Source organism: Chiloscyllium plagiosum, unplaced genomic scaffold (assembly GCF_004010195.1).
Source record: "Chiloscyllium plagiosum isolate BGI_BamShark_2017 unplaced genomic scaffold, ASM401019v2 scaf_3696, whole genome shotgun sequence".
In the NCBI taxonomy this organism is placed as follows: domain Eukaryota; kingdom Metazoa; phylum Chordata; class Chondrichthyes; order Orectolobiformes; family Hemiscylliidae; genus Chiloscyllium; species Chiloscyllium plagiosum.
In genome coordinates, this window is record NW_025214108.1 from 15256 (window position 1) to 39069 (window position 23814).

At 41.2% G+C, this 23814-nt stretch overlaps 1 protein-coding gene across 2 annotated transcripts; it reads right to left on the reverse strand.

Moving 5' to 3' along the window:
* Positions 1-8138: 8138 nt before the first annotated feature.
* LOC122547805 (proline-rich nuclear receptor coactivator 1-like) lies at positions 8139-19727 on the reverse strand. Of its 2 annotated transcripts, none has more exons than XM_043686385.1 (3): positions 18662-19727; positions 17622-18027; positions 8139-8632 (listed from the first exon to the last, which is right to left on the reverse strand). In XM_043686385.1, the coding sequence occupies exons 1-3, from the start codon at positions 19064-19066 to the stop codon at positions 8553-8555; spliced, it is 891 nt and encodes a 296-aa protein (XP_043542320.1). In that variant the 5' UTR covers positions 19067-19727; the 3' UTR covers positions 8139-8552. The 2 variants fall into 2 exon arrangements, with proteins under 2 accessions (XP_043542320.1, XP_043542321.1); XM_043686386.1 differs by lacking the exon at positions 8139-8632 and adding an exon at positions 13622-13681 and having other exon boundaries at positions 18662-19725.
* Positions 19728-23814: the final 4087 nt, after the last annotated feature.

The window sequence follows — 23814 nt, forward strand, 5'->3', positions numbered from 1 at the left end:
CAGGACTTATACACTTAATGGTAAGGTCCTAGGGAGTGTTGCTGAACAAAGAGACCTTGGAGTGCAGGTTCATAGCTCCTTGAAAGTGGAGTTGTAGGTAAATAGGATAGTGAAGGTGGCATTTGGTATGCTTTCCTTTATTGGTCAGAGTATTGAGTACAGGAGTTGGGAGGTCATGTTGCAGCTGTACAGGACATTAGTTAGGCCACTGTTGGAATATTGTGTGCAATTCTGGTCTCCTTCCTATTGGAAAGATGTTGTGAAACTTGAAAGGGTTCAAAAAAGATTTACAAGGATGTTGCCAGTGTTGGAGGATTTGAGCTATAGGGAGAGGCTGAATAGGCTGGGCCTGTTTTCCCTGGAGCGTCGGAGGCTGAGGGGCGGAACGGTGGCACAGTGGTTAGTACTGCTGCCTCACAGTGCAAGAGACCCGGGTTCAATTCCAGCCTCAGGCGACTCTGATTGGGGTTTGTACATTCTCCTCGTGTCTGCTTGGGTTTCCTCCGGGTGCTCCGGTTTCCTCCCACAGTCCAAAAATGTGCAGGTTAGGTGAATTGGCCAAGTTAAATTGTCTGTAGTGTTAGGTGAAGGGGTAAATGTAGGGGAATGGGTCTGGGTGGGTTGCGCTTCGGCGGGTCGGTGTGGACTTGTTGGGCCGAAGGGCCTGTTTCCACACTGTAAGTAATCTAATCTGTAGAGGTTTAAAAAATTATGAGGGGCATGGATAGGATAAATAGACAAAGTCTTTTCCCTGGAATCGGGGAGTCCAGAACTAGGGGGTATAGGGTGAGAGGGGAAAGATATAAAAGAGACCTAAGGGGCAACTTTGTCACGCAGAGGGGCGGCACGGTGTATGGAATGAACTGCCAGAGGCTGGTACAATTGCAACATTTAAGAGGCATTTGGATGGGTATATGAATAAGAAGGGTTTGTAGGGATATGGGCTGGGTGCTGGCAGGTGGGACTAGATTGGGTTGGGATATCTGATCAGTGTGGACAGGTTGGACCGAAGGGTCTGTTTCCATGCTGTACATCTCTATGACTCTAACTTGTCTCTAAATTTGTCCTGTGCTCTTCAGCAATGCATTGATATTCCTCTTATTGGTGTGACACAGAATATTGAGGTCGGACAGCTGTATTGCATAAGTTCAACTAACCTCAAAAATAATTAGGTTACTTACAGCATGGAAACAGGCCCTTCGGCCCAACAAGTCCACACCAACCCGCCGAAGCACAACCCACCCAGACCCATTCACCTAACACTATGGACCCCTTCACCTAACACTATGGACAATTTAGCATGGCCAATTCACCTAACCTGCACATGTTTGGATTGTGGGAGGAAACCGGAGCACCCGGAGGAAACCCACGCAGACACGGGGAGAATGTGCAAACTCCACACAGACAGTTGCCTGAGGCGGGAATTGAACCCAGGTCTCTGGCGCTGTGAGGCAACAGTGCTAACCACTGTGCCACCGTGCCGCCCCAAATAAAATGAAGAATCCTTGATGGTGGAAATCTGAAAAGTGAAATTGCTAGAGAAATGCAGCAGCCCTCACAGTATCTGTGAAGAGAAAACTGTGATAACATTTTGAGTCCTGTGGTGTAGAAGGGTCAGCGGACTTGAAACATTAATGCTGTTTTCTCTGCACAAATGCAGCCAGATCTTGGATGTAAGTTTGCTCGCTGAACTGCAATGTTTCTTTTCAGACGCTTCATCACCATAGTAGGTAACGACCTCAGTGAGCCTCCAGTGAAGCACTGGTGGTATGGCCCGCTTTTTATTTATGTGCTTAGGTTTCTTTGGGTTGGTAACGTTGTTTCTTGTGGTGATGTCATTTCCAGTTCGTTTTCTTAGGGGGTGGTAAATGGGAACAAGGCAGTAAATATCTTTACATACAAATGAAGGAGGATTCCACTTCAATTGGGACAACACATCCATCCCAGGACAAGCCAAACAGAGACATGCATGAGAATTCCTAGAAGCATGGCATTCCAAGCAGAACTCTATCAACAAACACATTGACTTGGATCCCAATTACCACCTCTTGAGAAAAAGAACCAGAAATGACATCACCACCAGGAAATGATGTCATCCACTCAAAGACATAATTAAACACATAACTAAAAAGCGGGCCATACTACCAGTGCTTCACTGGAGGCTCACTGATGATGTTACCTAGTATGGTGATGATATGTCTGAAAACAAACCTTCAAACTCAGCGAGCAAATTTACATCCAGAACCTCAACCTGGGCTACAAATCTTCTCAAAACTGGCTAGCAGCCAGATCTGCTGAGGCTCTCCAGCAATGTTTGCTCATTTCAACACATCCTTGTACAATGTATGCTTGTTTACTGCGCTCTCCAATTGGCCTGCCACCTTCAATGATCAATGACCATGTGTATGGAAGCAAAGGATATGGAGATTAAGTCATTACAGAGGCTGTAAATTCCATGATTGTAGGGCTGTATCATAGGGGATAACAAAGCCCACCAAGAATCAGATTGAACTAATTGTCACATATATGGAAAGCAATGTAAGATCAAGACTCCTGTCTGTCTTTGCAAAGGTGTTGTATATAGTAGATAAGCAGGAGGCTGGAAGGACACAGCAAGCCAGCCAGCATCAGGGGGTGAAGTCGATGTTTCGGGTGTAACCCTTCTTCAGGACTGGGAGTGGGTGTATGGGGAGCTGCAGATAAAGGGGGTGGCGGGGGTATGGTGGTGGTGGGGATAGGTGAAGATAGGTAGAGGGTACGACCTGGTTGGTCAATGGGAAGAATGAATTTGATTGGTGGAAGGGAGGGGGAGGGGTTGGGAAGGGAGTCAGGGGATGGAAAAGGACGTTATTTGATATTGGAGAACTCAATGTTGAGTCCTCCCAGCTGTAGACTGAAGATGAGGTGGTGTTCCTCCAATTTGTGGTTTGGTTCATTGTGGCAATGAAGGAGGCCAAGGATGGTCATGTCAGAAAGGGAGTGGGTATGGGAATTAAAATGGGTGGTGACTGGGAGGTCTGGTCAGCCCTGTGGGCCCTGCTGAGATGCTTGACGAACCATTCCCTAAGTTTATGTTTGGTCTCCCCGATGTAGAGAAGGTGTTGTATGTGGCCGAATAATAAAGAGGAAAACCTATGGAGGATACACTACACTATTGTATAGGGAGCTGGCTGAAACGTTGATTCTCCTGCTCCTTGGATGCTGCCTGACCTGCTGTGCTTTTCCAGCACTACACTCTCGACTCTGAGCTCCAGCATCTGCAGTCACTTTCTCTTAAAAGAATCAGAGTATGGGGACAAAGTGGGAACAGGTTACTGAGTTGGATGATCAACCATGAACATATTGAATAATGGAGCAGACTTGAACGGCTGAATGGCTTACTCTTCCTATTTTCTATGTTTCTACGAATATTACCACAAGCAACAATTCCTGCAGGTGTGTGCTTAGTATCCAGGGAGTTATCATGAGGCTGTTCCACATTTTTGTTTAATTTGTGGGAAGTGGGAATCGCTGTCTGGGCCAACATTTATTGCCTGTCTCTAATTGCCCACGGTGTTAGTGAGCTTCTGTTCATGTGCTGTTGCAAATATACAAGGAAAACATAAATAGAAGCTTTAACAGATTGGGAGAAACCATGTGACTTGTATAAAGTGCTATATTTGTGACAAGTGTCAGGTGGTACAGAAGGTCGATAACAATAAGAACTTTAATGTTCTTTCATCTGTCTTTTTCAACCACCATGTCTTGCTTTCACCTCAGCAGCCCAAGCTGTTCCTTAAGAAGTCCACTGGTTGCTTTGTCAGCTTACCTCAGATGGCTTGGTAGGTGTCCTCTGGTAGTCCAGGATCTAACAGGTTCTGGCCTGCTGAAGGTCATCAGTACAGGTGTAGGTGCAAACTTCTTACCTAGAATCTGAAGAAAGTGCTTGGTCTCTCTGACATAGTGGAGATCTAATGGCAGGGCACCTATGGAATGTCCTGTGATACCAATTCCAAGGTGAAAGTGAGTACTGAAGGTGCTGGAGTTTAGAGTTAAGAGTGTATGGCTGGAAAAGCACAGCAGGTCAAGCAGCATTGAGGAGCAGGAAACCTCTTGACACCAATCCCTAGGTGTCTGTCTGTTGCTCATCATGCTGGTTCAAATGCCTCCTTCCTTGTCAGATAAAGGGAGATCAAACCAGTGAATTAATTCAGCCATCTCTCTGAGTTTGCCATTTTAGAGAAGATTTGTAGTTCAGGTTGTAGACCAAGTTGTAAGTTTGCTCACTGAGCTGGTAGATTTGATCTCAGATGTTTCAACACCATACTAGGTAACATCATCAGTGAGCCTCCGATGAATCGTTGATGTTCTGTCCTGCTTGCTATTTATGTTTCTGTTATGGTGGGTGATATCACTTCCAGTTCTGTTTCTGAGAGGTTGGAATTGGGGTCCAAATCGATATGTTTGTTAATGGAGTTCTGGTTTGAATGCCAGGCTTCTAGGAATTCCTGTGCATGCCTTTGTTTAGCCTGTGCCAGGATAGATGAATTGTCCTAGTCAAACTGGTATCCATCTTTGTCTGTGTGTCTGGATACCAGTGACAGTTGGTCATGTCTTTTGGTGGCTAGTTGATGCTCATGTATCCTAGTGGCTAGTTTCCTGCCGGTTTGTCCAATGTAATGTTTGTTAAGTCCTTGCAGGGTATTTTGTATAAGACATTTGTTCTGTTGGTTGTTGGTAAGGGGTCCTTTAAATTCATCAGGAGCTGGTTCAGTGTCGTGGTAGGTTTGTGGGCTACTATGATGCCTAGGGCCAGAGTAGTCTGGTCATCATCTCCAATATGTCTTTGATGTATGGCAGGGTGGCTAGAGTCTCTGGACTTCTTGTGTCTTCCTGTTTAGATCTGTTGTGCAGGAATCAATGCAGGAATTGGCAGATTGCACATTATCAGGTACCCATTGTTTCTGAATATGTTCTACCGGTGTTTTTCCTCAGCTTCTCATTGTTCCTGGGTGCGGCTAAGTGTTGTGGCTTGTTTAAATAATGTCCTGTTGCAGCTTCGTTTGTGGATATTGGGATGATTGCTCTTGTAGTTGAGTGTCTGGTCAGTGTGTGTGGCTTTTCTGAAAAAGCTGGTCTGCAGCTCTACAATGGCTTTTCGTTCTACCGTGATGTCCAGGAAGGGGAGTCTGTTGTTGTTTGCTTCCACTTTGGTGAACTTTATACTAGTAAGGATGTTGTTTATGTGTTTGTGGGTTTCTTCTGATTTGTTGCGTTTTGTGATGACATACATATAGTGGACCTGAAGCTAGAGGAACACCAGTTTGTCTGGGACAATACATCCATCCTGGGACAGACTAAACAAAGAACATGCGGGAATTCCTAAAGGCCTGGCATTCAAACCGTAACTCCATTTACAAACACATAGATATGGACCCCATTTACCAACCTCTCAGAAACTGAAAAGGAAGTGATATCACCCACCACAACAGACCAAGACACATAAATAGCAAGTGGGACAGAACACCAATGCTTCATTGGAGGCTCGCTGATGATGTAACTTAGTTTGGTGACGAAACATCTGAGAACAAATCTATCAGCCCAGCAAGCAAACTTAAGACCTGATCACTCTGTGTGATGGAGTGAAAGTTCCTGTGCATGTACAGCCTGACCTCTCTGCCCTTTTCTCCAGTCTACACGTGATCTCTAGTACTTCTGTAAGGCAACATCTTGCTTGCCTTGTATCTCCCTTAAATCATTAATGGCTGAGTCCGGAAGGTTACCATCTGCACTGTACTGGGCTCAACAGGAGCCTATTCCTCAGCAGTTTTCCAAATGATAAGAGACTTCAGCCCTTTCTTCCTCCTCTCCTGCAACCCATGTCAGCGCTGAACTCATCTGAGCCTATTCTCTATACATAATCCATATACATCATTACAGTGCTGAAGAGTGGGGAGGAAATTCTTCACAGGGCATCTTCTGCAGATCGTGCCTTCTTCTCATAAGAGGTGTAGCTCAAGGAACTAGCAGAAGAGGGACTTGTAAACTTTTAATTATTTTTGTGCTAGCTTTGGAGTACGATTCAAAGGCTGCAAAGGAAACCATAACGATTTTTTTAGTACCACAAGCTGTGACTCTTAACTAAGATTACATTAAGATTGGATGCTTTTTTTTAAGATTTTTGGGTTCACTTTAGCTTCACTTCTAAGATCTAAGTCAATTATAATTACTGACCAAGTTCAGATAGCCATCTAAAAGCTTTTTGGTCCTTTTTAGTTGCAAGGCCCAGTCCAGGTAATAGTATATTTTCAGAATGTTTATCATGACAAGTAAAAAGTAACAAATACTTGATAAACACACTGGTTTCAGTCAAACCAACTTGGGGTAGCAGAGTGCCACACTGGTTAACTTGGTACAGAATCCTTTTTTTCTTCTGTTGACAGAAGTTTTAATTCAAGAAAGATGAAGATATAGTTCTTAGGACTAAAGGGATCAAAGGATATGGGGAGAAAGTGGGAACGGGGTACTGATCAACCATGGATCACATTGAATAGCAGAAAAGACTCAAAGAAATGGCCTATTCTGCTCCTGTATTCTGTGTTTCTACATTTCTTCCCATATTCTTCCTTTGGTACACTGAACCACGAAAAATTACTGCTTATTAATCCTTGTTAAGCACTACCTCTTATGTATGACCAGAGACAGCCTAAACTCTAATTTTTTGCTAACTCATGGACAGCACATGATCTATATTACACAACGCTTTGCGAAAGTAAGTGCTTTATTCCTGTCACTTTACGGGGCCGTTCATGAAAAAAATGGCTGAAAAATTAAACTTCTGTCTTTCTATCATGACACTGAGTTCAGCAGAAACTGACAAATGCTCTTGTGATTGTAGAAGCTGTTCGGGACCTTGTTTAATGCTGGGATTTCATGTTTTTATGTGATGGTAAGGACTTAGCCCTTCTCAGTTTAACCTGAGATTTGCAGGATGTAAAGATTAGTTTGTTTAAATAGCAGACTCATCAAAATTACAGATTTAAACAAACTCTCTGGTAGAGCACAGCATGAGATCAGTATTGTTATTCGAATAATCAATTATCCGAACAAAATACAGCCTGCCCATCTTGTTCGGATAATCAAGGTTCCTCTGTTAATTAATAAATACATATAAAGCAATCAAATCAATTATAGGACTAGAAAATTTGCTCTGGAGCCTAATTCCAAAGTATTATAAATACATACAACAGTAACACAAATGCATGCATATACCCTGCTACATACTTTTTCTTTTAAATGTGGTGTACAAATTTACAAAAGTAAACCATTCTAAAGTATAAAGAGCTGCGTCCTGAGTAAAAGCTGTGTTCACTTTAAAACCATCTACACATTTGTCCTTGTGATTAGCAAACTATAATGCTGTCACTTCACTTAACAAGTGTTTAACCTGGGCCATGAAACAGTAATAAAACCATAAACCTTATTACAGAAAGTGCTCCACAACTAAAGAGTATAATTTAATTCCTCACTTACTGAATCAAATAATTAGTTATTGAAAACATAACTCATTGCTTGGTAAGAACTGGGATACTTTCTCACTAGATGGCTGCAGACATCCCCTTCCTCCCTTGGTGACCTGCCAGCTCTGTGGCCTGCTCCTGAAAAGAGTTCAGCATCCTCATGCCAGGCATCCTCCCACCCCCACCGTTTGCACATATTCACACTTATTCAGTACATTTTCCTCCTGCAAAAGGAGAGAAGCATTAAGAGACATTAAAATGAAAAAAAAAGTATGACAGATGCTGGAGACCTGAAACAAAAACAGAAATTGCTGGTAAAACTCACCAGGTCTGGCAGCATGTTTGGGGAGAAATGTTTTGGACTCAAAACATTAAATCTGCTTTTTTGTGTTTTAAGTAGCCCAATTAAATCAAGTTGTGGATGGATAAATATCACTTTTCAGGTCTGTGTTCTATGAATTTAAAAGATCTCAGTAACAATTTCATTGAGTCTATTAATAAGAAATGTAGTTGATAAAATAATGTTTGCACAAAGCATCTGATATATTAGAATATAGTCCCAGAATAGATGGTTTTGTCTGTCATTCCTGTTCTGCTTCTTTTCCATAAAAATGACCTTGTTCACTCATCACCCAACGTTTTGTTAATTATTTTATTCAATGTACATCAGCTTCCTTCAGATTGTATTCCCTCAATGTACAAATACTTAATTTCTCTTGCAGTACAGTAAGTGAATTACTAAATTTTTAACTTATCTATGCCTGTGGGTATAATTTTCTTCATTTACTAACATTTGCAAAAGAAAAGTCAATGTAATCGAGTTTTCGGAGAGATTGTTTTCATATCTCTTGAAAATCTGTAATATCTTATGTTGATGATTTTACTCTTCATTCTTCTTCATCTGTTGTCATTCTTAATCCGTTGGCACGTAAGCTTTATTATTTCCTCCAGATCTCATATGGAATTCTCATATCTCCATTGGTCTTAAAGCAGCAACCAAAAAGCTCCAGTTCCTTTTTGGTGTCCGATGATAATTTCCTTAACAATTTCCATTTAACTTTCCATGAAGCTGGAATCTATTTGAATAGTGCTTTCATTTCTGGGGAGAATGTTCTGGCAAATGTCTTGAACTCCTAGGCAATATATACATATATATGAATAACTTGTTAGCAGAGTGTAACAATTCTCTCACTTCTACTGACAAAATTGCATTTTCTACAGATAGTTATGTAGAAGTGGTAGAGGTGGGTACAATTGCAACATTTAAAAGAAACTTGGACGTGAATAGGAAAGATTTAGAAGGGTATGGGCCAAAAGGTTAGAGGGATATGGGACTAGTTAAATTTAGGATATCTAGTTGGCATGAACAAGTTGGACCAAAGGATCTGTTTCCATGCTGTATGTCTCTATTATGCTAGGTTTTACACAGCTCATCACGGTGAGAATCATGGAGGTTCCCTATTGAATCATACCTCCCATTTCCTCAGAAAACCACGCAGCAAAACCTGTTCAGTTTGTGTGCAACCTCTATCATTTAAGGGGAGAAGGGAGGAGGGTGTCTTCATTAATGAGCACTCTGTGCCTGATCAAGGAACAGAGAATCAGAAAAAGGGAATCCGAAAGCCACTTTCTGCCCTTGCCTCAAGTCGCTTTCCACTCCCATGACTCCAATTCAACCTTTGCGCACCTATGACCAGGTCTTCTTCTGCAATATTTTATAGCTTTATGAGCTTCCAGCCAATCAGATTATTGCAAGTTCTGCTACTTGGGATCTCAATGCAGGAAAGGTCTGATAGTAATAATTGATGAGGGTTCCCAACCGTTCTCTGTGAGGGAGACTTTCACTGGCCTGACAAAATGCAGGCCTTAGTTTTAAGTCATGATTTGGAGATGCCGGTGTTGGACTGGGGTGTACAAAATTAAAAATCACACAATACCAGGTTATCGTCCAATAGGTTTAATTGGAAGCATTAGCTTTCGGAACGCTGCTCCTTCACCACCTGATGAAGGAGCAGTGTTCCGAAAGTGAGTACGATTTTTAACTTAGTTTTAACCCAAAAACAAAGTCCTATCCTTTGGACTTTTGAAGCAATGAGCAAAACCAATGCTACTGCTAAAAATCTACAACAGCTAAGAATATTCAGAACTTATCCATCAAATGACAGAAAAATAATTTTCATAGGCATTGCCATAAACAATTGCAAATAAATCTCTAATACTAAAAGATCTTGAAAATATTTCTCTACTGTAGCTAAATTGTTTCGTTTTTGAAAGATATAATACCCCTTCATATTTTCTTTTCTTCCGAAGGGATGGAGCAGAATGGAAACAGAATAAATGCAGGCAATTTTTTGTACAGCTCCTAGTAACAACTAACTCAGTTACTCGCCTGCTGATAAATAAATGAACTGTAAGCAATACAAAAGGAAACTTAAGCCAATGACTTTTTAAAGTCCCATAATCCCAAGCTGAAAGTCCACATTAGCACCTATAAATGCACAGGTTAAAACTGTGGGAACCTGTATGACAAATACATAGATACTAGCCAACATCAGCAGCATTATCAAAGCAAAATGGTCTTGCGATGCATCAGGTAAAAGGAGGTTAGACAGTAAAAGATAATTCAAAAAAGCATTTACAAAAACATAGAAAATAGAAGGAGTTGGCCATTCAAACTCTTGTGCTTGCTCTTCCATTCAACTCGATCATGGCTGGTCTTTCTCTGAGATGTCATTGTTCTGTACTATTTCCATATTCCTTGATATCATTAATATAGTATACAGAAATCTGCCAAACTCTGTCTTGGGTATACTAAATGCCTGAGCCTTCAAGGCTCTCTTAGGTAGAGAATTCTAAAAAATCACCAGCATCTGAATAAAGAAACTCCTCCTCATCTTAGTTCTAAATGGTCTACCTCTTATTCTGAGAATGTAAGCCCTCATAACAGATCCTATAGGTAGGGGATTCATTCTTGCCCCTTTTACTCTTTTAAAAGAGTCCTGTAATAATTGTGTATGCTCCAATGAGATAACCTCTCATTCTTCTAAACTGTAGGGAAGAGAAGACTAGTCTCTTCAATCTATTCTCAGAGGGAAATCCCACTGTCCCACAGATCACTCTGGTGAGCCTCTGAACACTCCATCAATAGCAAATCTATCCTTACTTTGGTCAGGAAACTAAAACTTCACACAAATTGTCAAGTGCGATCTCACCAAGGCTCTTTGCAATAGCAGCAATGCCTCTCCAAAAAAGACCAAAACGTACCATTTGCTCTCCTAACTACTTGCGGCACTGCATGGTTCCTTTCACAAAGATATGGAGAACTACAGCACAAAAAAAGGTCGTTTGGCCTTTCGCATCCATGCTGGTCAAAAACAATCACCGAACTTTCCATGACTTATGAAGGAGACGATTCAGGTCCATTTGAACATAAACATTTTCCAATCTTGCACCATTAAAGAAATATTCTTCATATCAGTTTTTCCTACCCAACTGGATAACCTTATATTATTCCAAATTGTATTTCACCTGCCATTGTTCTTCCACATTCAATTGCCCTGCCTAAATTCTCGAGTTTCTTTGCATCCTCCTCACAATTTACATCTGCACCTAGTTTTATGTCAACAAAATTGGAAATAGTACATTTGATCTTCACATCTGAATCATTAACAGAAGTTAAAAATCACACACCAGGTTATAGTCCAACAGTTTTATTTGCAAGTGCAGATTTTACAGGTTGTGCGCTTTTTGAAAAAAAAGAATATCAGCAAATACAATTCTGCAGAATTGTATTTGCGGATACATTCTATTTTGTGCAAAAACACACAATATGTAGGCAGTCAATCCATGTGACATTTTATAAATTTCTATTCTGGAAATAGAACCAGTCTGACTCAAGATTGGAATACAGACAGACTCTAACCTCACACCTTTAATGCAGTCTGAGCTGAGAGGTCACTTTTTTTTATATAAAACCTTAAGTTATCTCAGGAAAATTACTTTAAAGTAGTTCTGGGATTTACATTTTAATGAATCAAAACCTGCAACCCATCCTAAAAGATGAAAGACTTAACAGCAAACTAGGTTTGTTCAATATATCATGAGTTGTATAACACTACAATCTTTTGCTCTAAATTATGTGTCCTATGATCCTGCCCACTAGCTACCTGATGAAGGAGCAGTGCTCTGAAAACTAGTGCTTCCAGATAAACTTGTTGGGATTATAACCTAGTGTTATGTGATTTTTAAACTTTGTCCCTCACAGCCAACACCGATACCTCCACATCATTAATAGAAGTTATAAATATCTGATGCTCAAGCATTGACCCTAATAACCCACTAATCACAGCCTGCACCCTGAGAATGACCCATTTGTTACTCTTCGTTTTTGGTATTACCCAATCTTCAATCTATGCCAATATATTCACACTAATCCTTCGTGATCTAATTTGGTCAATTAACCTCCCATTTGAATGATTATTGAAAGCCATCTGAAAATCCAAATAAACCAAATCTATAGTTTCCTCTCATAATTTCTACATGTTGCATCTCAAAAAATTCTAAGACTTATCAAATGTGATTTCCTTTTCAATGGTCCTTAGTAATTCTGCCCAAACCTACAATTATTTTAAATGTACGGTTCTTGCATCCTTTGGAATATGTAGTATTTTTCCCAACTATATATCAGGCTAACAGGTCTGTCATTCCCCAATTTCACTCCCCCCTCCCTCTCATGGTTATATTTGCTACCTTCCAATCTGCAGGGACCATTCCAGAATCTATAGAATTTGGAAGATAACCACCAACTCATTCAAAATCTTCATAGACACTCCTTTCCAATCTTGTGGATGAACATCACCACATCCAGGGTACTTTTCAACCCATTCATTTCACCAGCATTACTTTCTTTACAGATGCTAATTTACTTCAGCTTCTTATTTTTGTGTTAGTCCCTTTAGTTCTCTAGCATTCTTGAAAGGCCTTTTGTATAAGACTCGGATTGGAAATGTATAATTTTTCCCCTCTTCTCTTTATACAGAGCTGCTTCTTCTACACAAAGTATTTCCGGTTATGCTTTTCATGGACCCTTCATCCATGCAACTTGGCATTGGCAAAGCATCAATATATGCTCTTGGACTAACTCAATCACAACCTCATGACTTCAGCCATATCCTTTCAAACATTCTCTGCCATTTTGCTTTGCACTAAGGAATTGCTAGACAACTTGCATAACTATACAAGATGCTTTATGCTGGCATAGAGTTAGGCATCTTATGGATCTAGTTTAGTTATTGGCACATAACATCTTTAACACGTACTTAGGTGTATCCAGCCTCTGACTCTTGACTTGCCTTTCTTTTATGTACAAAGGCTTAAGCATTTAATGAGGCAGCCAATGTCTGAGGGTTAACCCTCTTTTTACCTGCATAAGGTGTTTAATGCTGAGTTAAAAGCAGACAGCCTCTTTGGATGAATGCTTTAGTGCAGAAGGAGAAAGCAGTTTGCGGTGGCAGGGAGGACTGAAGAGTAAAATGTATTAGTCAAAGAGAGTGGATATGTCAAATGTCTGGCAAAATGCGATGTCACCATCAGAATGGCAGCATGTACCTGCAGCTTACGCAGCAAACGCACGACATGCACTTGAAGTAAACAGCCATGCATGAAAATCAAGGGACAAGTGCTTAGTGGTTGAGAGTGACTCACACTTGGTCAAGGGGCTAATCTCATTACAGTCGAGGATGTCCACAGTCAGGTCAAGTGCAAGCAGTCCTAGGATTATATGGTCAGTCAGGATATTGTTTAAAAAAATACAACGGGGAAAAAATGAAGGGGACAAGTTTCACCAAACAGTCAGCATACTTGGTCAAAATACCTGAAACAAAAACAGAAAATGCTGGAGAAACTCAATAGGTCTGACAGCATTTGTAGAGAGAAAGCAGAGTCAATTTTTGACTTTCTCTCCACCGATACTGCCAGATCTGCTGAACTTCTTCAGCAATTTCCGATTGTTTCAAATATTCAGAATCTGCACATTTTTTTTTAAAATGAATCCAAGTGAGATGAGGATCAAGGTGTGATAAAAATAGAATTGAAAAGCAAACACATACTTATTATTTGCTTACCAAGTCACTGCTCTTCCCACCTGCCGATAACTTGACCCTGGGCATGCCAAGCCAGGAAACCTGCATCAACAAATGAAGACTTGAACCAAACACTGCTGTTTCAACCACCAACTTGAACAATTTGAAGACCAGATAAACTCTTCACTTTCAGTTCGGTGGTCAATCACTCATTTACAAACCAACACCAAAATATCTTGACATCACTCAACTGTACTTAGACCTACCAGCAACATCTCCTGAACTCAAAGTCCATATGAAAAGAATGACAACACCTCTTGGTTGATCTGCAAACATCACTTAGATCAGTTGTAGCTTGAAGTCCCAGGCTTCACTGTTCAATGGACAACTCCGAATAACTCTAGAATGAATTATTGAAGATTGTAGCCACATTCTACACAGGTGGAACATGAGAAACAGATCAAATTGGCCAGCCAACTCAGACCATTGCCTGTAGACATTAATTCTGATCTTAAGAGATCCATTCTTGGTGGCATCACAATCATTCAACATTGTCAAAACTGAAAGGAACTGCTGATGCTGTAAATCAGAGACAAAAATAGAAATTGCTGAAAAAAAACTCAGCAGGTCTAGCAGCATCTGTGGAGAAAAATCAGATCAACCTTTCAGGTCAAGTGCCAAACTCAACCCAAAACTTTAACTGATTTCTCTCTACAGATGCTGCCAGATCTTCTGAGTTTTCCCAACAATTTCTTTTTTGTCACCCATTCAACACTGTCAGCTGAAGTGATTTTAAGAACCCATTCAATAAACCCCAAATCGTTCCCTAGCCATATGAATTTTTTAAAAAAAATTTGCAAAAAGGATAGACACACAGTGGTGAGCAGAGATGGGAAAACCAATTTAAAGGACGGTGCAAGAACTAAAAAGGTTTAATTATCAGATAATGTTGATCAGGATTCAATTATTTTGTCCAGACAAACAAACAAGACTGTACAGCACTCTACTGGAGATCTGTAAACATGTGAAACAATTGAGGAAGCAATAGCATAGTGATAATGCCACTGGGTGAGGTTTAGAAATACATTACCCTAAGCTAATGTCCTGGGACATGGAACGGTGAAATTTAACTCAACATTAAAACAAATCTCGAATTAAAATTTAGCGTAACAGCAACCATGTTACCAGGGTCAATTGTTGTTAAAAATCTATTTGATTCACGAATAGCCTTCAGAGTACGAAATCTGCCATTGTTACCCAATCTGGCCCACACATGACTCCAGACCCAGTGTTGTGATTGTTTGGATAGCAGTTAAGAATCAATTAGGGATGGGCAATTAACACAAGCTGGGTCATTGAGGCTCATGGCCCATGAATGATATTTAAAAATTGGAAATTGTAGACAAAGAGCTGATTTTTCCATATTAGTCTCGTAGTGAGTCCAAAATAAGAGACTACAAATATAACCATGAATGCATCTAGCATGTAATTATGGAAGAATGGTTGAATGCAGAACCTGCGAGATGAATAGCATACATTAAAGAACAGCCAGGGAATTCCTAGAAGCATGGCACTCATCCACAAACTCCATCAACAAACACATCGACCTGGACCCAATATAGCGGCCACTACAGCGGACAGCTGAAACTGACAACCGGAAGCTGCAGGGACAGGCCACTATAAATGCCGGAGGAAACACCACAGAAGCGCTTCACAGGAGGCTCACAAGCACTGAGGATGTCATCTAGACAGGGGATGAAACGTTTGCAACAAAAAATTTCCAGCTCGGCGAACAAAACCACAACAACGAGCACCCGAGTTTCAAATCTTCACCCAAACTTTGAACATTAGAACATCTTAAATGTTCAGAGGTTTTGAAAGTTGGTTAGCAAATCGTTGCTGCTTTCTACAACACTTTGAAGGACTTTAGAAATACGTAACGTTGTGCAAAAGTTATATATTGTATAGTTGGGTGAAAGACTGTGCAAACCCATCAAAGTGAGGAGCAAGAGATTATCAATTTCTGATCCAGCCGTGTCACTCCAGGTACTATTAAAAACCATCAAAAAGGCAACAGAGACTGCTACACATACTGAATGGAATCTGTTGAAAATAAACAAATACTATTACCAGGGAGATCAATTAAATTTTATTTTTGGTTTTGAAATTTGCCAATTTATGAGAACAGTTCAAGAGGAACAGATAGCAAGTGTTGCAGTAAAATATCTTTACATCAAAGATGACAGCATTTCTTCTAGAAAATACCAATTTCTCATTTAACAACTTTATATTTTAAGTCATTAATTATTTGCCAATGTCTTGCATAGGGTTAAAAAATATTCAGCTTTTAACATTAGGTAAAATTCCAGTTATGTATTAGCATTGGACGAGATGTTTCAAAAACAAAGTCTATAAAATCACTTGACTAGATGACATCTTTTTCAGGTATCTGTTACAGTACAAAAGCTAGAGAGACAGCTATTTGTGTAGTTTACACAATATGTTGTGCCCAAAATGAAGACACATGATTGATAATTTCCTCCTATATATGATGTTTACTCTTCTCACTTTGTTTCTAACTGAGCCAGGAGAACTTGCATTGTAATTGAGATATACCAGTGGCTAAAATGGTTGCATGGATAGGATTTTAGCTTTTATTTTAAACTTATAAAAACTTAATTGGTAGCTATTTGGAGTACATGAGCAAACAAAGGGATCTTTTGAAGTTTGTAGCCATTCACAACTAGATGAACGAGCACTTGCCAATATGATAACTGCAATTAACTCATTTAATAAGTGACATTAGATCACAGACTTTGCCGAAGATAAAGGTTTTGGGAGAGTGGAATGAAAGTTAGCATGCAGAAATTGTTTCACAGAAAAGCAATCTTCAGATGCAATATTGAAATGAAAAGAAAATACATGAAAGCGTCAACACTCATTCGGTGTACATATGGGTTAGCTATATTGAAAACTGCAATTTTCACTAGTAGGAAAGTCTCATCAGCCCTGTGTACATCCTGGCTCAGTGCAGGCTCATTTAATTAGTTATCCAATCACCACTCTTAGAAGTCTAGGAAAATACCCACAATGGAACAGACACTACTCGCCACAGTACAACGATACACCAGAAACCAGGAATAGAAAGACTAACAGAATTTTCCCACTTTCCAAAGTGGGACTGTCAGAAATTTAGATGAGCTAACAAGTATGCAATGCACAACTCCTTCCTATTTCAATCTTCTGCAGTGATTGTGAAAATTGATGAGCGGGAAATGATCAAAGCTTAAAAAGTTTGTCAGTGGTCTTTGAGAGATCCGCATTTATAGGATCCACAAAACTTGTATGTTAACCATGAGGTATTGTGTTTACCAAAGACCAAACTGTGCTCCTCCTCCAGCCAAAGCTCTCGTTGAATTTGGTGGCAGATTTTAAAATTATTCACATTACATATTAAAACACCCAGTAAGACAAAAGTGCATCTTGTTGATGGAACGTAGTATCCTTCAGTAGTGCAGATAAAAGCAGTGCTTGAATCATTTATCTTATGCCCTAGTCTATTTCACAGTCAGAAACATATTGCAGATTGTCAAGCGTCTTTACAAGGGAGTACACAACTCTACAGCTGCTAGTTTTGCATTCAGAGAATAACTTGGAATACTTGAGTTTTCCCTATTTATATACAAAATATAAAATTTAACTCTGCCCACCAACTGGCACAGGGCAACAAATTCTCATATGAAATTATAATTCCTTTCTTTCAAATTGAGTATACGAAAATATACAAATAATTACATGGTTTACACTAATATACAGAACCCCACTTCATTACTAGCACCACTTGCGTATGGTCATCCCAAAACCACAAGGAGGACATTACAATTATCTAAAATACAGGACATTCTGCTGCAACAAGTCGAATCTTGACGGAAACATTCATAAATTTTTTCCTCTATTACCTGCTTAAGGTAACCTGAACTGCTCAAGAATTATACATTAACTTTCAGTAAAGTCTTTAAGTGGACAGTCATTATTTCCTTACTCTCATCATGACATTCAGCATGTGCTCCTACCCAATGACTGGGCGGCTTAGGTAGAACACTGGGAGACGGTGGCTCACTAAACTTTGGCCCAGCATAGTTCTGATCTCCTTGAAGGCTCAGTGCAGACTTCAGTCCAGCTTTCAGTAATTTTAGATTTTTGGATGGGTTTGCAGAAATAATCGGCTTGTCTGCATCGTTTTTGATAATATTGCAGCATTCAACAGAAGGACCATTCTGGCTATGGCTGTTTTCATTTCTTTTTATTGAAGTTTTTCTCAACTGTAGGCTACGTCTGTTTCTTTTCTTGGTATTTAGAGGTTGGCAGTACTCTGTTTTATTTACACTATACATGAATTGTGTGTGTGGAATTATTGCTTTATCCGACCTTCCCATGGATTTGGTCACCTAGGATAGAAACGAAAAGAAAGAATGAGAAAGGTTGCAAAATTTGACTACAGAGCTAAGAGCCGCAGAAGTGTTTCGACTTTGCCAGCGATTGCCCCAGTGGTGACTTTCCCCTCTAATGCGTTCCCTGCGAAACTAGACAATCTAACAAAAACTATCAAGACCAGCTTGACAGTTTCCAGCATTTCAGACAAATTGAGCTCCTATCGTCCTACAAGAGACTGTTCCTCTTTCCACCTAAAGAGGACAGTTAAGGCAAGTGGGGGGAGGGGGGGAAAGGAAGAGAGCGGAGAGGGAGATTTGACAGCCTGCAAAGCGGAAAGCCCCCGCACCGACTCCGCCCCTTTCCCCGGGAACCCGGAAGTGCACGAATATGGTGCGCCATTACGTGAACGGTTAGTTCTGTGGCCATTGGTCGGTGGGTGAAGCGCTCTGATTGGTCACTTGTTGCTGGGGGGAGGCGAGGAGAGAAAAAAGGGAGGGCGCGCGGCGTAACAGCTGTCGAACGGTCTCAGCGTTTAAAACGGGTCTTCCCGCCCAGACCTAACCCCATGTCCTCTCCGAGAACGGTGAAAGTTTCTCCCTCTTCCTTCTTTCCCCCCCCCTCCCCAATTTGAACATGGGGGTCTCTCACCTTGCGCTCTTCCGCGGTCAAGCAGCTGCCAGTCGCTGGTGTAGTTTTCTCGGGCCCGGTGGTCGTCGTGGGCCCTGCAGCCCCGCCGCCCCGGGAGGCAGGCCGGCCGTGTGTGTGTCTCTGTAGCAGCGCGGTGGAGGAAGAGCAGCGGATCTTCCAAGCTCGACTCACCGCAGCCGTCTTGCCAGGTTGTGGATGTTGCTGCTGGTTGGAGTGACGGTGGCAGCTCACGACGACGGTCTTAGAGGCTTCGCTGGTGGGCAGAGGGCCTGGCGGTGGTCGGGGCAGGGGTAATGGATGCATAGCGACTTCCCACCGCCGCCGTCTCCTCCGCTTCCGACCTGTAGCTAAAATCTCGAACTCAGCATCTGAGGTGCGACGTCCAACGGAGGAGGCGATCACCATGCAATGACAAAAACGTCTAATTCGCCCGAAATATATACTGGGAAGTAAGGTTGGGGAAGAGGAACAGTAGAATCACCAGCCTACCTCCTCCAAAAAAAACCCAGACCTCCTCGCCTTTCGTCGTTGGATTAAAAAAAGTTTCAAAAGGCTGAAAATGGCGGCCAGGCTGAAGCGATTTCCTGCGATTGTTCGCTCACTCGCAAAGCCCTCTCGTCTCAGGCTCTAGCTTTCCTCCCACGTATATCCCAGTGTGTGTATATATATATATCGTCAGCTGGGTTCAACAACGGGTAGACAGTAAAAGGCCGACTTCAGTTTATAAACAGCAGGAAAGAACATGGACACTAAGCTCCAGTCTCGCACTTGTCCTGACAACAACCGGATTTGGGAGGGGGGGGGCGGGGAGAGAAGGGGTAGGGACACGTCATCACTCCCCAGCAACCACCAATGGTATCGTGCGGTGGTGGAGGCACGTGACTAACGACACGCCCGCGCGGACCGTCCCTTCTGGTCCCTAGCAACCATGATGTCATTGGTCTGCTGGAGTGTGACCAGATGGGGAAAGGGGTATTGAGTTTGGGGGAGGGCAACGGAGTTGGAGATTAATCTGATTTCTTGCAGTCGTATCTGTAACTTTTTAATTTATTTTTTTTAAAACATTCAAATCGCGTTTTGTTGTATTCGTTTATAGTTCGCTATTTTCGTGACGACCGTTGGAATTGAGTTTTATTGGGGGGAGGGAGGAGGAGGAGGAGGTTGATCACATGACGGTACTTTCCAGGCTCCTGTGCTGTGACGTCAGCGCCGTCGGACGTCCTGAAACATTTTTGAGTCAATTCAGAACAAAACTTGGATTCCTGCTGCATGACACGGTGTGTGGCACTGATTTCCGCTTCTTTCACTGTGGGATTTTCCTAAATTGCCGAAGTGTTCCTTGGCTAGAAAGCCAATCGAATTCTGAATTTACTTTCGTTACATCACGTCAGAATAAGAATCAGTCAATAAGGTGATCATTCTGTGAGGAAAAACACGATTTATTCAATTTTTCTTTCTTAAAACTTCCCACTACTTTCTATTTCTTACACTATACAAAGGGTTTGTCCTCACCCCAGTCCGGGTACTCGTATGGAGTGCCGGAATTTGTCTTAAACATTGCCACCTCCCCAAAACAATGAGTTTATGATTAGATTAGATTAGATTCCCTACAGTGTGGAAACAGGCCCTTAGGCCCACCAAGTCCACACCGACCCTCCAAAGAGTAACCCAACTAGACACATTTCCCTCTGACTAATGCACCTAACACTATGGGCAATTTAGCATGATCAATTGACCTAACCTGCACATCTTTGGACTGTGGGAGGAAACTGGAGCACCCGGAGGAAACCCATGCAGACACGGAGAGAATGTACAAACTCCACACAGACAGTTGCCGAGGCTAGAATCGAACCTGGGACCCTGGCACTGTGAGGCAGCAGTGCTAACCACTAAGCCACTGTGCCCCCAACCACCCACTGTAATATCACTGTAATCTCACTGTAATCTACAGCATTAACTGCGGAGTAGCCTACAGCAATAACACCAGCAATAACCAGAAATAAATGGAGAAATTCAGCAGGTCTGGCAGTTTCATTCTTTATGTTTTGAATGCACCCAGGATCAGCGGTATCTCTGTGATGTACAACAGTCCTCACACAGTTGTTGTCTCTGCATTTTGAAGTCCATACTCAGTGCTTCTGATTCTGACAGAAACTACAGTACTGGGAGCATCAATACTTTGAAAGAGCTTTACAATTTAATTACACACTCAAATTAACCCTTCAAAGGTGATTTTTTTTCCAGTCATAATCTTGGTAAGGAGATTCTCTGTACTCGGTACTGATTTGGAACATTTTATTGCTGCTTCCCGCTCACTATTCAGCCATTCACAGGTGATCAGCCACTAACGAATTTCTCGATAAATAATTCTACGAGTGGAATTATACTTCAATTAAGTGCCAAGTGTGCATTGTAGTGTCACGTGTCACTACTTCCGGATCAGGAAAGAACTTGACCTGAACTCTCAAGGTGTGCCACAGCAAGTTCAAACAGGTTCATGAACGTCGGTGGAAAGGCATGAGCAAAAAAAACACAACGCTCGACGCTTTCTGTCACTACTTTGAGTTGAAGATAAGATCCTAACTTCATGCAAACACTGTTTAGATACTGAGAGATTTATTTTAAAATTATATATTTAGTTTTGTTTAAAAATTTTTAGTCCCTGGTTTAAACAAGGATTCCACGTGTGTGTTGAATTTAAAAAGCACATCTTTCATCAAATCATAAGTCAATTATTGTTCAGGAAGGTTATTTTGCCTATCGTAAGTCATCCAGCTATAAACACATTGATTCCATCATTTAAAAATCCAGTTGGTTTTAATTTATTCAATTTATGTTATCTGAAAGGCTGATCTTTTTTTTTACATAGTCAGAGAGATGTACAGCACAGAAACAGAGCCTTTGCTCCAACTCGTCCATGCCAACCAGATATCCCAACCTAATCTAGTCCTAATGCCAGCACCCAGCCAATGTCCTTCCAAACCCTTCCTATTCATATGCCCACCCAGAATCCTTTTAAATATTGCAATTGTACTAGCCTCCATCACTTCCTCTGGCAGTTCATTCCGTATACGTACTATCCTCTGCGTCAAAAAGTTGCCCTAAGGTCTCTTTTCTATCTTTCCCCTCTCACTCTAAACCTATGCCCTTCAGCCTCTGATGCTCAAGGGAAAACAGCCCCAGCATATTCATCCCCTCCATATAGCTCAAATCCTCCAACCCTGGCAACATCCTTGTAAATTGTTTCTGAACCTTTTCAAGTTTCACAACATCCTTCAAGTTTCACGCCCATAGGAAGGAGACGAGAATTGCATGCAATGTTCCAACAATGGCCTAACCAATGTTCTGTACAGGAACAACATGATCTCCCAACTCCGGTACTCAATACTCTGACCAATAAAGGAAAGCAAATGCCTTCTTTCACTATCTTATCTACCTGCAACTCTTCTTTCAAGGAACTATGAATGTGCACTTCAAGGTGTCTCTGTTCAGCAAAACTCCCTAGGATCTTACCATTAAGTGTATAAGTCCTGCTAATATTTGCCTTTCCAAAATGCAGCACCTCGCATTTATCTAAATTAAAGTCCATCTGTCACGCCTCAGCCCATTGGCTCACCTGATCAAGATCCCACTGCAATGTGAGGTTGTCTTCTACATCGAGGAGAAAGTGAGGTCTGCAGATGCTGGAGATCAAAGTTGAAACTTTATTGCTGGAACAGCACAGCAGGTCAGGCAGCATCCAGGGAACAGGAGATTCGACGTTTCGGGCACAGGCCCTTCTTCAGGAATTCCTGAAGAAGGGCCTGTGCCCGAAACGTCGAATCTCCTGTTCCCTGGATGCTGCCTGACCTGCTGTGCTGTTCCAACAATAAAGTTTCAACTGTCTTCTACATCTCCAATTTTGGTGTCATCTGCAAACTTACGAAATATACCTCTTATGCGCACATCCAAATCATTTATATGACAAAAAGTTGAGGACCCTGCACTGATCCTTGTGGCACTCCACTGGCCACAGGCCTCCAGTCTGAAAAACAACCCTCCACCACCACCCTTTGTCTTCTACCTTCGAGCCAGTTCTGTATTCAGTTCTGTATATAAGCAGAATTAAATTTCTTGATAGTCAAATATGTTTAATAATTTGAACTGGTGTCCCATATGTTCTACTCAATCGATTTTGTCTTAATCTGTGCAGTGAATATCTAGTTCATGTTTGGAATAAACTTTTTAGTTTTAGAGTACAATTAACAATTAAGGTTTAACGTTAAAAATTGAGATAAATAAAACTTGAAAGGGATCAGGGAAGATTTACAAGGATGTTGCCAGGGTTAAAGGATTTGAGCTATAGGAAAGTGCTAGGGCTATTTTCCCTGAAGCGTGACCTGATAGAGGTTTCTAAAACCATGAGGGTCATGGATAGGGTGAATAGACAAGATCTTTTCCCAGGGTAAGGAAATCCAAAAGTAGAGGGCATAGATTTAAGGTGAGAGGGGATAGATTTATAAGGGATTTAACGGGCAAAGTTTTCACGCAAAGGTGGTGTGTATGTATAGAATGAGCTTTCAGAGGAAGTGGTGGAGGCTGGTACAATTACAACATTTAAAAGGATCTGGATGGGTACATGAATAGGAACAGTTTAGAATGAAATGGGCCAAATGCTTGAAAATGGAACTAGATTTACTTAGAATATCCTGTCGGCATGGACAGGTTGGATTGAAGGGTCTGTTCCCATGCTACATATCTCTATGACTCGAAAAGCAAATGTTGCCTTCAGAGGTTAAAAGCTAGAAAGATAAGGTAATAAAACTGCTGGTAAGCGCATTTTGCAAAAGAGGTGGAGTTCAGAGAGATATTTTGTGTTATTTTAAAGTAGTTTGAAAACATTTAGTAAGCCCTAAAAGTTTGGAAAATCCAGATACTTAATCATATTAAAAAGGTATTATAAATTAAAGAAAAACTGGAGTAATCTATTTCTTCATTAAGGCATTCAACTAGATTGTGGCTCAGATACGTCAACATCATTTTCCCACAGTATCCTCATTTATGTGGAGCCGCAGGAGATGGGAGAGATACTAAATGAGTATTTTGCATCAGTATTTACGGTGGAAAAGAACATAGAAGATATAGAATGTAGGGAAATAGATGGTGACATCTTG

Excerpts from the sequence above, each read along its gene's own strand:
- LOC122547805 (XM_043686385.1), bottom strand. The coding sequence starts at position 19,066 with ATGGTGATCGCCTCCTCCGTTGGACGTCGCACCTCAGATGCTGAGTTC. Across the intron at positions 18,028-18,661 it reads TGACCGCGGAAGAGCGCAAG|GTGACCAAATCCATGGGAAG; the intron begins GTGAGAGACCCC and ends TTTCTATCCTAG. Across the intron at positions 8,633-17,621 it reads TGCTGAATGTCATGATGAGA|GAGTTCAAGACATTTGCCAG; the intron begins GTAAGGAAATAA and ends TATATTGCCTAG.